At 44.9% G+C, this 17101-nt stretch overlaps 1 protein-coding gene across 2 annotated transcripts in view; it reads left to right on the forward strand.

Annotated features, from left to right (window-relative positions):
* Positions 1-15764, forward strand: part of LOC139532293 (radixin-like) — a 32228-nt gene extending 16464 nt beyond the window's left edge. Inside the window, exons 3-15 of one of the 2 annotated variants that reach the window (XM_071329711.1) lie at positions 5372-5455; positions 6869-6964; positions 7643-7765; positions 8670-8821; positions 8940-9023; positions 9172-9318; positions 9882-9978; positions 10169-10332; positions 10763-10893; positions 11289-11306; positions 11684-11937; positions 12103-12339; positions 12478-15764. In XM_071329711.1, coding sequence (XP_071185812.1) covers positions 5372-5455; positions 6869-6964; positions 7643-7765; positions 8670-8821; positions 8940-9023; positions 9172-9318; positions 9882-9978; positions 10169-10332; positions 10763-10893; positions 11289-11306; positions 11684-11937; positions 12103-12339; positions 12478-12642 — 1752 coding nt within the window. In that variant the 3' untranslated portion in view covers positions 12643-15764. The remainder of the gene's footprint in view (positions 1-5371; positions 5456-6868; positions 6965-7642; positions 7766-8669; positions 8822-8939; positions 9024-9171; positions 9319-9881; positions 9979-10168; positions 10333-10762; positions 10894-11288; positions 11307-11683; positions 11938-12102; positions 12340-12477) is intronic. The other variant, XM_071329712.1, reaches the window with a different exon arrangement.
* Positions 15765-17101: the final 1337 nt, after the last annotated feature.

The following is a 17101-nucleotide window of genomic DNA, read 5'->3' on the forward strand; positions in this document are numbered from 1 at the left end:
ACACCTCAAGTAACCTTAACCCAGGAGGTCACCCACCATGTGAGGAAGTTGAACTTGCTAGTACTTTTATAGGTTGCTTAGGACAGGCATTAAAGCAGGCATAAGGAAGTCTAAATGCCTTTTTATGCTCGCTTCGATGAATATAACACTGTGTCTTGCATGAATGCCCCTGTTTTTTCGGATGACTGTGTGATTTCACTCTCAGTGGCCGATGTGAGCAAATCGTTTCAACAGGTTAACAATCAGACTGAATACCAGGGCGTGTTCTCAAAGCATGCGCAGACCAGCTGGCAAGTGTCTTCACAGACATTTTCAATCTCTCCTTGTCCCAACATGTTTCAAGCTGATCACCATTGTCCCTTTTCCCAAGATCTCCAAGATAACCTGCCTAAATGATTATTGCCCTGTAGCACTCGCATCTGTAATTATGAAGTCCTTTGAAAGGCTGGTCATGACACACATCAACACCATCATCCCAGACACCCTGGACCCACTCCAATTTGCATACTGCCCCAACAAAGATGTAATCTCAATTGCATTTCACACTGCCCTCTCCCATCTGGACAAGAGGGGAAATAACTATGTGAGAATGCTGTTTTATAGACTACATCTCAGCGTTCAACACCATAGTCCCCTCCAAGCTAGGGACCCTGGGACTGAACACCTCCCTCTGCAACTGGATTCTGGACTTTCTGGCGGGTTGGCCCCAGGTGGTGAGGGTAGGTAACAACACCTACACTGCGCTGACCCTCAACATGGGTGTAGGCTAACGACACAACGGTGGTAGAACTGATCACCGACGGTGATGAGACAGCCTATAGGGAGGAGGTCAGAGACTTAGCAGTGTGGTGCCAGGAGAACAGCCTCTCCCTCAACGTCATTGAGACCAAGGAGCTGATCGTGGACTAAGAGGAAAGAGGAAACGTTTGTTGCTGAATTGGTATCAGGCCCTAACGTGTGTCAGGAAAACATTCCCACACCAGTACACCACCCGCCTTTTTATTTAACTAAGTCAGTTAAGAACACATTCTTATTTATAATGACTGCCTACTGGGGAACGGTGTGTTAACTGGGCAGAATGACAGATTTGTACCTTGTCAGCTCTGGGATTCGATCCAGCAACCTTTCGATTACTGGCCCAACGCTCTAACTACTAGGCTACCTGCCGCCCCTGATATCAGCATGACACAACAGGAACTGGGATTCGTCGGACCAGGCAAAGGTTTACAAGTCCTCAATTGTCCAGTGTTGGTGATCGCATGTGCACTGGAGCCACGTCTTCTTTTTCTTAGCTGATGGTAATGGAACCTGGTGTGGTCATCTGCTGCAATAGCCCATCTGTGACAAGGATCAACGAGTTGTGCGTTCCGAGATGCCGTTCTGCACACCACTGTTGTACTGCACCGTTATTTGCCTGGTTGTGGCCCGCCTGCTAGCTTGCACGATTCTTGCCATTCTCCTTCAACCTCTCATCAATAAGCTGTTTTCGCCCACAGGAATGCCACTTACTGGATTCAATTTTTGTTGCGCCTTTCTCGGTAGACCCTAGACACTGTCGTGCATGAAAAGCCCAGGAGGGCGGCCGTTTCTGAGATACTGATCTGGAGCGCCTGGTACTGATCATACCACGCTCAAAGTCACTTAGGTCATGTACCCCATAATTACCCCATAATGACAAAGTGAAAACAGGTTGTTAGACATTTTTGCAAATGTATAAAATAGAAAAAAAATGCATACCTTATTTACATAAGTATTCAGACCCTTTGCTATGAGACTCAAAATTGAGCTCGGGTGCATCCTGTTTCCATTGATCACCCTTGAGATGATTCTACAACTTGATTGAAGTCCACCTGTGGTAAATTCAATTGATTTACATGATATGGAAAGGCACACATCTGTCTATTTAAGGTCCCACAATTGACAGTGCATGTCAGAGCGAAAACCAAGCCATGAGGCCGAAGGAATCGTCCGTAGAACTCCGAGCCAGGATTGTGTCGAGGCACAGATCTGGGGAAGGGTACCAAAACATTTCTGCAGCATTGAATGTCCCCAAGAACACACTGGCCTCCATCATTCTTAAATGGAAGGAGTTTGGAACCACCAAGACTCTTCCTAGAGCTGACTGCCTGGCCAAACTGCGCAATCGGGGTAGAAGGGCCTTGGTCAGGGTAGTGACCAAGAAGCTGATGGTCACTCTGACAGCGCTCTAGTGTTCCTATGTGGAGATGGGAGAACCTTCCAGAAGGACAACCATCCCTGCAGCACTTCACCAATCAGGCCTTTGGCCACTCTACCATAGACGGAAGCCACTCCTCAGTAAAAGACACATGACAGCCCGCTTTGAGTTTGCTAAAAGGCACCTAAAGACTCTCAGACCATGAGAAACAAGATTCTCTGGTCTGATGATTCAGGCCAAAGATTGAACTCTTCGGCCTGAATGCCAAACGTCACGTCTGGAGGAAACCTGGCACCATCCCTACGGTGAAGCACGGTGGTGGCAGCATCATGCTGTGGGGATGTTTTTCAGTGGCAGGGACTGGGAGACTATTCAGGATCGATGGCATAGATGAATGGAGCAAAGTACAGAGCGATCCTTGATGAAAACCTGCTCCAGAGTGCTCAGGACCTCAGACTGGGGTGAAGGTTCACCTTCCAACAGGACAACGACCCTAAGCACACAGCCAAGACAACGCAGGAGTGACTTCGGGACAAGTCTCTGAATGTCCTTGTGTGGCCCAGCAGAGCCCAGACTTGAACCGGATCGAACGTCTCTGGAGAGACCTGAAAATAGCTGTGCAGCAGCGCTTCCTATCCAACCTGACAGAGCTTGAGAGGATCTGCAGAGAAGAATGGGAGCGAGTCCCCAAATACAGGTGTGCCAAGCTTGTAGCGTCATACCCAAGAGTACTCGATGCTGTAATCGCTGCCAAAGGTGCTTCTACAAAGTACTGAGTAAAGGGTCTGAATACTTATGTAAATGTGATTTTTCTGTTTATTTTTAATACGTTAGCAAAAATGTCTAAACTTATTTTTGCTTTGTTGTTATGGGGTATTTTGTGTAGATTGATGGGGGGGGGGGGGCAATTTAATCAATTTTAGAATAAGGCTGTAACGTAATGAAATGTTGAAAAAGTCCACAGTTCTTAATACTTTCTGAAGGCACTGTACATACACTTTTACACATCATTTGCTGCTGCTGTTCTTCATTTTACCTGTATTATTATCTATCGTCATATGTAGTCACTTTACTGTTTCTACCTCAAATACTGTTATTTACCTCATATCTCGTACTTCTGCACATTGAGCTGGTACTGGTTCTCTCTGTATATAGCTCCACATTGAGCTGGTTCTCTCTGTATATAGCTCCACATTGAGCTGCTACTCTCTGTATATAGCTCCACATTGAGCTGCTACTCTCTCTGTATATAGCTCCACATTGAGCTGCTACTCTCTCTGTATATAGCTCCACATTGAGCTGCTACTCTCTCTGTATATAGCTCCACATTGAGCTGCTACTCTCTCTGTATATAGCTCCACATTGAGCTGCTACTCTCTCTGTATATAGCTCCACATTGAGCTGCTACTCTCTCTGTATATAGCTCCACATTGAGCTGCTACTCTCTCTGTATATAGCTCCACATTGAGCTGCTACTCTCTCTGTATATAGCTCCACATTGAGCTGCTACTCTCTCTGTATATAGCTCCACATTGAGCTGCTACTCTCTCTGTATATAGCTCCACATTGAGCTGCTACTCTCTCTGTATATAGCTCCACATTGAGCTGCTACTCTCTCTGTATATAGCTCCACATTGAGCTGCTACTCTCTGTATGTAGCTCCACATTGAGCTGCTACTCTCTGTATGTAGCTCCACATTGAGCTGCTACTCTCTGTATGTAGCTCCACATTGAGCTGCTACTCTCTGTATATAGCTCCACATTGAGCTGCTACTCTCTGTATGTAGCTCCACATTGAGCTGCTACTCTCTGTATGTAGCTCCACATTGAGCTGCTACTCTCTGTATGTAGCTCCACATTGAGCTGCTACTCTCTGTATGTAGCTCCACATTGAGCTGCTACTCTCTGTATGTAGCTCCACATTGAGCTGCTACTCTCTGTATATTTTATTTTTAAACCGCAGCATTGAAGGGCTTGTTAGCAACCATTTCAAGGTAAAGCATACACCAGTTGTATTTGCCGCATGTAACAAATACAATTTGACTTGATTTGTCTGCCCAATATACATCTGTTAGCATGTTTGGTAGATAGGTAGAAGTTTATCATAGTTCTAGCTCTAGTCTACTTGCCTTTTCCTGTGCTGTACTAGGATGCAGGTGGAGAGGGGCCGCGTGTGCTTTCATTGGAGAATGCTGAATACTTAGTGGGGCAGAGCAAGCGTACAAGAGGTTTCATGGCTAATTAATGCTAGCGAGTCAGAGGCAGATGCACAATCTCTACAGTATGATTTATGTTAGAGTACTGTGCCGGATATTGAAACATTTTCTGGATAATTAATGACGTGTGTGTGTGTGTGTGCACCCAGCACTGTGTGTTAGGGTAAACGGGGATAGAGAATATGCGTGTAGTATTTCTGTCCTGAGGTTTCATGGGTAATTCATGATAAGAAGAGGGCAGAGCAAGCGAAGCTGCTTCTCTCAGTGGGCGACTAAGGTACTGTAACTACACAGTAACGCAGTAACACTATCCGGATTGGAGTGCATCTGGCCGCCACTCTGCATCATCTTTCTCTCTGGCCAGCGTGCTGCATTTCTCTGTGTATCTATTTTATTTTCCCCACTACCTCTGTGTGTCTCCAGTGATGGGTGTGTGTATGTGTGTCAGTCATGGAGGATGCCCTCGGGGTCAGGCCCATCAGCTGTGTGTCAGGTCTGGTGCCAGGCCAGCCTAGTGCAGCTCAGACAGCAGCAGCCAATGGCTGGCCTCGCTCCTCTGCTCCGCCTCACAGGGAGGAGGAGGAGGCGGCCGCAGGAAGGGGAGCAGTCACTCAGTGCTGAGAGGGCAAAAAGACACACACACTTGTGCATACACAGGCACTGCATTAGCCCATGCACACACACACACACAGAGACAACGCTCCTTCAGTTCTCTGTCTTGCTGGAAGGCCTTTTGTTGCTCCCTTGAGGAAGGTTCAGTCTAATGCACTAAAACATACTGAAATTTAGTTTGTTAATTTCCACCAAAATGGCTGACTCACTGCCATTTTAAATGTGTTAAAGCTGCGTCTGACACTTCCTGAAACGCTGACCATGGCACACAGTGGTGATGGTGTCGCGTGAAAAGTTGACAGCCTACAGTACAGCAATACAGTGAATGGAAATTGACAAGCAAATAACATGCAAACTTGTTTTGTAGATTAATGTGCGGGTGACCACCATGGACGCAGAGCTGGAGTTTGCCATCCAGCCCAACACCACTGGCAAACAGCTCTTTGACCAGGTAAGCAACGGCCAGGACTCAATACAAACTGAGAATTCACATAACTTAAAACCTAAAAGAACTATGTATGAAACATCATCTCATGTAAGATCAAGTGGGTGCTTTACGGTGTTCCTGGATGAGGTTAATTTCTCCCTTTTTGTTGGTATTATCATGGAAGATCAGTCTTTTGATATACACCGTCCTGATTGACGTGTAGTCAGCTACTGTTGTCATAGTACCAGTACAGTTCTCCTGTCATGATGGAGCAGCGTTCTGTGACTGACAGTCATGCCAAGGCAGCACAGACCCCCCCCCCCTCCCTCCCCATGGAGGCTTTTCCCCGCATCCATATCCACCCATTGCAGTATTGATGTCCCTGGCTGAAATATTCATATGACATAGACCTCTAGCTAGCTAGGGTAAAACTGGGGCCTGCCCTGGTCCTATGGCTCACACACAGGATTTGTCCCACAAGGGCCCATGAGTTGAGTGGAGACCATGTCCCCAACTAATTACATCCATGTCATGTCACCAATGACACGGTTATACTGTAGTTTCACAGCTTTGAGGGTGCATTGGAGGTCATTGAAGGACAGACTGTTTTCGGGATCTTTATTGTTGGCTAGATCTTTTCTGCAACTTCTCAGCTTGACACGAGGAGGAGGAGGATGATGATGATGAGGAGGAGGATGATGATATTGCAATGTCCAATCCTCATTTCTATCCCTGTTGAGGTTCCTATGTGCCTGTACAGCTACTCTGTAACACATGTTAACGATATCGCCTTGACCACAAACAGTACCAGAGCATTTTCTCACAAACAGAAGCTGGAGAGTGTGTAGGAGGGCTGAAGAACTGTAATGAATGAGACCATTGACATGTGCAGGCAGGTGGCGACTGTCCGACTGTGCTGGACTGTGTCCTCAGCTGTCTTCTCACACTTCAGTGAGTGTTTTGTATTCCCAGTACACACACGCACAGTCCATTTCCAGGAATTCATCAGGAGTTATGGACGTCTGCCTCATTGCCCTCCTCTGCAGTAACAGACAGAGTGAATCTAAGTAGTTTGTTGCCGCGTGTCAACTGGCTGGCCTATTAGTCACCCTCCCAGAGTTTTTAATGGTGAGCCCAGGGCCCATTATGGAGGAGTTATGCCACAGCGGGCCCATCGCTGCCGAGGAGCCTCCAGTCAAGCAGAGGCTAAAACACCCCTCTCAATCTCCATTAAACCCGCATTGCAGTATTTATTTACACAGTAGCATGCGAGCCTAACTTCCATCCTAGTCACACACAATCTGATAACTTTTGTCATGAAACAAATGGTTGCTAGCATGTTGCGTTCTATGACTTTTCACATGAGAAATGTATGACTTTCTCAGTAATCCCACCCTCCCAACTGTTTAATGGTGGAGTATTGTCTGATGTTAACAGGTGGTGAAGACGGTGGGGCTTCGAGAGGTCTGGTTCTTCGGACTGCAGTACGTGGACAGCAAGGGTTACAGCACGTGGCTGAAGCTTAATAAAAAGGTGAGTCCTCTCTCGTTCTCGTGTTTTCACTTGGTATCTCTTTCTCTCGCTCTCTGTTTCCAGAGCGGCTGCCAGCAGGCAGTCAGTTTGAGCTGGTTATTAGGCTGTCGTCAGGGGGCCTCAGATGTGCACTTTCACAGGCTTCCTGTCACACTCAGGCCAAAGACCCTCCGACCCCCAAAAAAACTGCTCTGAAGTGCTGTAAAAGACAGCGCGAGAGAGTGTGTGTGTTTCTTGTTGGAACTTGTTCAGTAGTCGTAGAGCAGTGTGGTTCTGTCAGGGTGATCTACAACAGGATTTATTTTAACAGTTGTCTCCAGTGGAAAGTGTTCTGATTCTTGGGCCCGGAGTCTGGGACATAAGCAGCTGTAAAGAGGGTCCAATCCTATCACTAATTAGGACAAGATTAGATAACAGAAGTTTGTTCATACCTTTATGGCTTCATAGCCAACTTCTATGATTTACCTTTATAGCCCAGCTTCTAAAGCTGAGATTGTAAAGCTTCTGGATCAAAGATGGATGCTTACTTATTAGCCAGCCACGTTTTTGTTTGTCAGTGCAGATAAAGGAGAGGAGACAAGGCGATAGAAGGCACTTTAGACTACTGAGACTCATCTATGTCCTAGTGGTCTTGTTGTCTGTACAGGGCTTTAAAGGTGTTGTCCTTGTCCTCTCCAGGTGACAGCCCAGGATGTAAAGAAGGAGAACCCTCTGCAGTTTAAGTTCCGGGCAAAGTTCTTCCCTGAGGACGTGTCTGAGGAGCTGATCCAGGAGATCACACAGAGACTCTTCTTCCTGCAGGTAACTGACAACTGTGTTCCAATACTCACACTAACCATACTATTTGTGAGGTAAATTGAGAATGTAGTATGCTTATTGGTCATAGTATGGATATATTTAGTATGCCCCAAGTTCCCGGGATGTTGTAGTACATTAGCCAAAATACGAAGTATACAAACAGTGGACACTATTTCTGTGCTTTTAGGGCCCATAATGCAATTCTTCAGAAAATGGGCGCGGCTTCACAACATTTTCAAATATGGCGTTAAATATGCAGCCGAAGTCCGGCGAGAGCGGATACAAATTCATTGCTTTAACTAATTATGACAATTTGTTAGGTACGCTAGCCTTATAGCATATCATTAAAGCAGTTGCTTGTATGTACTGGTATGTTAGCTATCTACCTAACGTTAGTTGGCTACTAATACATCGAACTTGCCAGGATTTTAACTAACTACACAATGTTTATTGACTTGATTATTCACAGTATGCTAAGTGTATAGTCGTTGTGCGTTCTCAATTGACATTGTTAATGAAGTCTAGCTAGTAATTAATAACAAGCTAGCAAGAAGTTGCATAGCAACAGCACTCAACGGAAAGGATACCGTTTGTTTACAGTGTGCTAAAATGAACTAATAGTATGTTAGTATGGATATTCGAACACAGCTTCTGTCTGTCACACACTGATGACATCACCACGTCAGTCGGGGGGGGAGCCCTCTTCATTGCTGGTCTAGGATTCTAAGTCATCAGTATTCTAAGTCTTGACGGTCAAAAACAGACATACTCGTTCTATGTTTACTCGTAGTGTCTTAATGCCAAATCCTTCCTAAGTTCAGTACTCAGTGGGTGAGGTGAGGTCACATGACCTCTACTTTATTTTTCTCTTTCTGTTTTCCGCTCTCCTTTTGGCTTCTCTGACCAGGTGAAGGAGGCCATTTTGAACGATGAGAACTACTGTCCCCCGGAGACTGCCGTGCTGCTGGCATCCTACTCTGTCCAGGCCAAATACGCCGACTACAACAAAGACAGCCACAAGCCTGGCTACCTCACCAACGACAGACTGCTGCCACAGAGGTGAGTGGCCAGAAGCAGGGATATCCCGGAGTCATGCACCATCCACATACTAACAAGGAATCCTGGAATGTATTTTTTTATTTTATTTTTTTCCTCTGGAATGTTCTATGTTGTGTAGAGTCCTGGAGCAGCACAAGCTCACCAAGGAGCAGTGGGAGGACCGGATACAGACCTGGCATGAGGAGCACCGAGGCATGCTCAGGTCTGTGTGGATTTCCTTTTCTTTCTCTGTTTGTTTATGAGGATTATTGGGAGATGTGTTTTTGTCTCGCAGAGGATGCATTTTTCTGAATGTCTCGTTGTGGGGGAACCAATGTCAGAAACATAACGCTGATGTGCGTTTCCCCCAGAGAGGACTCTATGATGGAGTACCTGAAGATAGCTCAGGACCTGGAGATGTACGGAGTCAACTACTTTGAGATCAAGAACAAGAAGGGGACAGAGCTGTGGCTGGGAGTGGACGCCCTGGGACTCAACATCTACGAACACGAAGACAAGTCAGTCTCACCACTACTACAGCTGTATCAACTATGGCTGGCCTATTGGAAATCTACTGTTAAACTACGTACTGTAATGATAAGCAGATGTTAAATCAGATTTCGCCTAGTTGTACTACTTTACAAACTGTGATTTGAGAGTGTTGGGGTGACTGAAAGATGTCCAAGAAGGAAAGAAAGGGAAGGATGAGTAAATGTTATTTTTAGCAGTAGAGGAGAGAGGGGTGGGGGAAGAGGGACACAACTGACACGGCTTTGAAATGGTTTCCTGTCCTGCCACTCAGACCCATTCCCTTTTTTTCCCAACACTGACCGCAGATCAGCTGGTAGACAATAATTCAGTGCCCATCTCTTGAGTAGAGACTTGCATTGGTAGGACTGGAATCTGATCACAGATCAGTATAATATACAGCAATCGACTTGGATTTGGAAGTCTCGTATATCATCGCCATCTGCTGGCAGCTTTTATAGCACAATATTTTACACCCCAAAATACAACTTAATTTTGAGTATTGAAAACTGTCTGTGTGCATCAATTACCAAGTATCAAAATTTGCCCCCAGACTGACACCAAAGATCGGCTTCCCTTGGAGCGAGATCCGAAACATCTCCTTCAACGACAAGAAGTTTGTCATCAAACCCATCGACAAGAAAGCTCCAGTAAGTCTCCCGTCGTCTGATTCTTTTCCTTTTAAAATCCCAAAACAACAAGATGTGAAGAGACAGATCCTTTTTCCAGAACAATAATAAAGAGTTCATCATATTCTCTGTTGTCAAACATAGTAATCTCATGGTCTATCTAGCCATCCTACCGGTTTTCCCCTGAACTCGGTCTCCTGTGTCCCTGTAGGACTTTGTGTTCTACGCTCCGCGGTTGCGGATCAACAAGCGTGTCCTGGCTCTGTGTATGGGGAACCACGAGCTGTACATGAGGAGGAGGAAGCCTGACACCATCGAGGTGCAGCAGATGAAGGCCCAGGCCAGAGAGGAGAAACACCACAAACAGCAGGAGAGGTACAGGAGGAGCACACACAGACACACACGCGCACACAAACACAGACGCATCTTACTCAAGCACACACACTTTACTTTCATAGTCATAGCTATATGTTGACAGAGATGAAAGCCTATGTAAAGATACATTTCATAGCAGGTATGTTGTTTATTTGTACCTTTCTAACAAACAACCATATCACCTTTTCAGAATATTTTATAAAGTCAATATGAATCATCCAGAAAGTTGATATTACATGCAGACGTTAGCAGGACATCATGTACGATACATTGCCATGTCAGTTTGATACTTTGGATATTACAGTACACTTTAATAAGATACAAAATCACCATTGATGTGACGATGAAAAACACACCTAATATAGTGCTTCGTTGCAAGGGTTCATTTCCTAGCGGTTAGATGAGATATCCCTGCATCAATTCCTGACAGAGCCCAGCTGGAGAACGAGAAGAAGAAACGAGAGCACGCAGAGAAAGAGAAGGAGAGAATAGAGCGAGAGAAGGACGAGCTGATGGAGAGACTGAGGCTGATCGAGGACCAGACGATGAGGGCCCAGAAAGGTATCAGTCTGCCTCTTCCCACAGCTCCCCTGACCTTCAACCCACTAACTTTCCTCCTGTCTCTGTACTAGTGAAGACACGTTATAAGGTCAGATTAATTCAGCCTTCATGCAAGTAGGAGCCTTCTGCACCTCTTATGTGCCATAGGGAATTAGATATTTATTTATTTATTTGTATTTAAAATCTTTATTGTCCCAGGGAAATATCGGGTGCAAATGTTGCACTGTTGCAAATGCTACGTAAACCTGTCTCTGTCTTCACCTGGAGTGTTTTTGTGGTGTTGATATGATGTTGGTTGGTCAGTGTCAGTCAGTATGCCAATGGGACCTGACCCTAACCTTCTAGACTGGTCCTCACTGCACCACGGTACTAAACTCATCTCTTACTTTTTATAGGACTGTTCTCAGCACCAGGTAAACATTAAGTCCACTCAGAAACACTTTATTAAACCCTCTCCCTCCTGACCCTACCACATGACCTTATAGACTTGGGCGGTGTGTTGAAAGAGACATCCATGTTGTTTTCTTTTTGTTCCGTAATGTTTTTACTGTTGTGTGGGTCCTCTCTCACTTTTTATAGGCATTTCCTGTCTATTATATAATTTTTCCGTTGTTGTTCTTCTTAAAGTCAATCACATTCACATTTGTGGCTGACTGAGCCTCCCATTGGTCACATTGTAAAAATTGTGGGTGCTGCTGGACATGGTTTGAGGAAGAAGAAAAGAGAAAGTAAAAAAAAAAAAAAAAAAAAGATGTCTAACAGGCTTTGTGTATTTGGTTCATGGTCACAGAGTTGGAGGAGCAGACACGCAGGGCCCTGGAGCTGGAGCAGGAGAGGAAGAGAGCCAGGGAGGAGGCGGAGAGGCTGGAGAAGGAGAGACAGGCAGCGGAGGAGGCCAAGGCGGAGCTGGCCAGGCAGGCCGCTGACCAGATGAAGAACCAGGAACAACTGGCCGCTGAGCTGGGCGAGTTCACCGCCAAAATAGCCCTGCTGGAGGAAGCCAAGAGGAAAAAGGAAGAGGAGGCCACTGAATGGCAGCAGAAGGTAACTACCTCTCTACATTCTGTGTCCTGGTTACAATATAGACTGTATAGAATACACTGTATAGAATCAGTCTGTTGTACACAGTAGGTTGTACTGAAATCGTTGCACCTTCCTGAAATAAGTCCCATAACTCCCCTCTTCTCCTCCCCCTCCCCTTCTCCCCAGGCCATCTCAGCCCAGGACGACCTGGAGAAGACCAAGGAAGAGCTGAAGACGGTGATGACGATCTCGTCGACGCCAGCGGGCGGCTCCACTGAGAGCGAGCACGAGGAGCAGGACGAGAACCACGCAGAGGACGCCGCCGAGCTCTCCCTGGAGGGCGTGAGCGCCCTGGACCTGCGCAGCGAGGAGGAGCGCGTCACCGAGGCCCAGAAGAACGAGCGCCTCAAAAAACAGCTGCAGGTCAGTCCCCTCTGACCCCTAACCTTTAACACCACAAGACCTGATGACCTCCCCTTAAAGGGCTTTGTTTAGTTGCTGGATGGTGTTAACTGTCATTGAGAGGTTTCAATCATCTCTCTCTACTCTTTCCTCCCCCAGGTGTTGAGCTCGGAGCTGGCTGAAGCCATAGACGATACCATGAAGACTCAGAATGACATGCTTCACGCGGAGAACGTGAAGGCCGGGAGAGACAAGTACAAGACCCTACGTCAGATCCGCCTGGGCAACACCAAGCAGCGCATCGACGAGTTTGAGTCCATGTGATCTGGTCTGGGTTCCCCCATCCGTCCATTGGCGACTCGCTTTTCGTCAAAGCAACAGGCGCTGTCCCTCCTACACTCCCCCCTTTTCCCCGTACCCATACCCGTTCCCGCAAAGGTTCCAGAGGGCACGTCCGCCACCGCCTCAAACGTTGCCAAAGCTCTGCCCGCATCTCCATCAGGAATCGCCCAATTGGGCGCAAGCAACGCTTTGCACCGTTCCGAGCATGCTATTCTCCTTGTATTGCAAAGAATATGTCTGTGCTTTGCTTTCAAATATCTAATATGGAGACACAAGAAAAACCAAAATGGGGGAAGATTGGATTTTTAAGCGAACAAGGTCATCGGAAGCTTTTTTTTGTTCTCGCCGGTAAGCTAGTATGCAATGCTTTAGTATTACTGACTCTGTCTTCAGTTGAACGTACTGATGTTGTCTGTTACTTTCAAAACTGTTTTTGTTCTGATCTATGATTCTGACACGTTTCATTGAAGCACTGTTTCTTAAGTTCTCTGTGCTCAACTTTGAAGGTAGATCGGTCCGAGGCTGGTAGAGAGGCTTGTGTTAGGGGATCCATCCATTCAGTTATGTTGTGAACAATTTCAAAACATTTAATTGTTTTAAAACAAATGAGCCTATGAGTAACAGGGTTGACGTGTTATGTCTTCTACCACAAAATGGCCAAAAAGAGTAGAACAAGCTCTCCTGCTTTTACACTATGATTTGACTATTAGATGTAAAAAAATATATATTTTGGAGAAAAATATATTTCAAAAGGAATATTTTCAACATATTAAAGTGAGAGTTCAGTTGTAACAGGGTTGGCCTTTAAAATGAGAGACCAGGTTTTTTTTGTAACCTTAAAATGAATCACTAATCGCATGAAATAAAGTCTTCCAAAATGACTTTGTCAAAGCAACAAAATAACTATTGCTTAACAATGATGGTGAAATGTTGATGTTAACTGGGTTAAAGTCTTCCTGGAAGTCAGAGGCACAGAGAGGAATGCTGAATTTTGCCACTTTAGTAAGTCTTTATTCAGATAAAAAATATGATTTATTGAATTTACCATGGTCTATATTAAAGGGCACTTAATTGAAAAGAACAGGCTTTTAAAATTCTATATTGATGCACCATTTCGTCTTAAAATATCAAAGGGATGCAAAAGGAAGTCGTTTAGTGGAACGGCCCTACTATATAGAGTCTGAGCATCAGTGCAAAGCCACTACACCAGTCTTGAGGAGAGGTGCGAGTCTTGATGAATAAATGACTGGTCTTCAATGGGAAGCCAATGATTTCACGTGATAAGGTTGTAGAATATAGCGAGATTTGATTGTGCTCAAGGATACATAATGTAGTAAAGCACATTTGGTCGGAGATAATATGATAAGCAAATTGGTTAGGCGTGTGTGAGAGATGGGTAGGAAGAGAGTGAAAGCTGTTAGTTTAGCTCCTGTGAGCTGACTCCTAGTGTTTCATGTCCAGTCACCATAGATGGTTTTCACTGCCTACCAGCTCACAAAGGCCCAGGAAAGATGGACAGAGGTGCTGTGAGAGTGCCAGCATGTCTCTGTCTCTGCATCGTAGTAACTTTTGAAGAGGTATACCATGGTCTTTCTGGCTGGAGAGCACATGAAAACGTCAGTCCTCATCGGAGAACAGATTTCTACCTCAATACTGTAACCACGGTGACTGACCAAACAAACACTCGGTCTCAATCCCCTCCCACAGATTCTGAGTTTTGACTGTGGCTTGACTAGGAGACGATGTTGCTTTATTGGTTAACATTTCAACCAAAATAAGAATGCTATTTTTATGCCAGATGTACTTTCAAGCGGTGACTCATTCAAGTGTCACTAGTGGAGACAATTGATCAAAAAAACGTTTTACACGGTGGCCTCTTTGATACATCTACCTTATGTTTTGTGTTACTAAAGTTTCTCTGAACTACACCTAAATTATCCAGAAGATCAAAGGTCAAGCAATCCAAGCCAATCCAGCACCGAGGACGCGGCGGTGAGTCTGTATTTTCTGTAGTGGACTGTTCTGATACTGTGCAGTAGTGAGGTTGAGGACTGCAGTGACCCAGGCTGTGTAGACATGGTGTCTGTGTCCTGTGGTAGTGGAGCTGGTTTGACTGGTTATTGTTAAGCGCTGTTTGGACTCGGGACCTGTATCTCTCTGCCGACAGCCAACTGGGGCCAGAATAGGACCATCATGTTTCTCTTCTGCTGCTGGACAGATCTGCTCACCGATATCTCTGCCACAGCTGTCAACAGGGTGGATGGAAACCCAATGGCAGAGTGCCACCAATTTAGGACTGTGAAGAGAGACGGGTGCAGATGTCAGAGGTGAATGTCCCCCCCCATCTATTCGCTCTCATTCGAGGGACCCAACCTCTTGGGTCAACCCCCCCCCCACCCCCTCAATCTTAGAATTCTGCAGATTTAAGTGTTATGTTCAGTGGGAATGGAGAACAGGCCAATTACTTTTTTTCAGACTTTGATCTTTTCTCACCCAACCTTTTTACTCGCTCCAACTCAAATTAACTCCAGTTTTGTGGATAAATGTTACTGCTGTGTTTTGAATGAACCGGAGTGTTAAGTTTTTATTTGCAATCGGATGAAGTGATTTGTTATGCTACACTAGACAGCTGGTTTAAGTTGATCTTTAAAGCCAGAGTTAATGAAGTAAAGCACTTGTTTGGATCTGGAGGACACTGAAGGGGCTTGACCCAAACCTGCCTTTTCGTTAACCCAGCGAGTGTCCAAATATAGGGGTTATATTTGCCATAGCAGGTGAAAAAAACTGTGCTTCCATCTTATTTTTGTAATGTGTTCCAAGATCTAACTACCAGCATGCATCAGTAGCTCACTGGAGGTGAAGAGAGAACTACTCTACATGCCACCATCCCCCATATTTAGGGCAGGGTGCTATGAGTTGGGCTTTTCCCATTGGCTGAGCCTGTTAGCCTGCTTGTGTTTGGCCTCCAATGAGAACCGTGTCAGTGATGCCTCTTTTGGAAACAGCTGTCATGTTTGCAGTTCAATTTTTCCTTAAGTTTAAACTAGTGTTTCTGTAAAATAAAGACACAGCCCTTTGGTTTCACAATAAAAGTTAAAAATTAAGTTGTCTTATTTTTTGGGGGGGTTTACCAATCATTTAAACAAACTATATTTGTTATCTCTGACACCAGTAAAAGATATGTTTAAGTGATTTTGAATGTGTCAGTCATTCACCTCGAACAACACTGTGCAGACAATGCCATCTTGATGCTTAGTGATAAGAACATGCAATGAGCAGTTAATGTACATTTTCAGATCTAAAGATTCTCTCAAAAAGCATATCTGGTTACAACAGGAAAGGTAAATGAACCATTTAGTTATTTACAGTAATTGACTGATTTGTCGCACATCAAATATTTGGCTCATTGCCGTTTTTCGAACAGCTCGACCTCGAGGGAAGAATTAAACCATAGACATGGTATCTGTCCCATTATGCAGTCTGAGATCACAGGTAACGCCCGTCTCCATGTAGGCAAACAAATGGAAAGGGTGCATACAGTAACCTAGAGTGTGTTTGAACAGGCATACAGTCAAGGTTGGTGATTTACTGCCACCTGCAGTTTCGTCACACGTATAATTCATTGGTTGAACACTCCCGATGACATTATGTGATCCTTCCTTAACCCATAGGAAGTCTCACCCAGCTGACTACTTCAAAATGGTGAAAGGTCTCAATGGCGCTCCCCATGCTAAAACAGGCTTTTAGGCACTACAGTCCATCTCTGGATGAAACCATGTCAGTCCGTGGGCAGTGTGTATACAGGGGAGTCAAATACAAAAAGGCCTTGGGGGTGGAGTCACACAGGGTTGCCAGTTCAAATCCAAATTAGACTTATTTTCCAACATAGTTAGAATTTAAATGTAGTTAGTTATAACAGTGTAAATATGTGAACAAACACACGTGGTGCACTGGGACAGGGATCAGGTGGTCACAGGTTCTAATCTTGATGAGGCCAGAGGTTTGAAGCCTGGTGTGTTTGGTTAAAAAAATCAATCATTTGTTTCTGCCCTCGGAATTAGATGACAGGAAAACTCCAATCTGTAACAGAGTAAATGTTATTCTAGTACAACATGAAATTCTAGGTCTGGTGTTCTGGAAATTACAGAGTTACAATGACTGACTATTTGCGTCATAGTGTAGGACAACTCATCACATCTGACTGCAAGACTATGCATTTCCAACAAAACAAGGACAACCAATTGTTAATGAAGAATACAAACCAAAAGTATATTTGATAGGCATGGCGTCGTCAAGCTAATATAATACAACAGAACTGATAAATCAAACTCAAAATCTGATACAATAAAATTGAAGAGACAACACTATTTTAAGGGTCCATAATAAACTAAGTTAATTATAAACCATTTACAAACAGTACACACCATTTATTAATCATAGT

Source organism: Salvelinus alpinus, chromosome 10 (genome assembly GCF_045679555.1).
Source record: "Salvelinus alpinus chromosome 10, SLU_Salpinus.1, whole genome shotgun sequence".
NCBI classification, from domain to species: domain Eukaryota; kingdom Metazoa; phylum Chordata; class Actinopteri; order Salmoniformes; family Salmonidae; genus Salvelinus; species Salvelinus alpinus.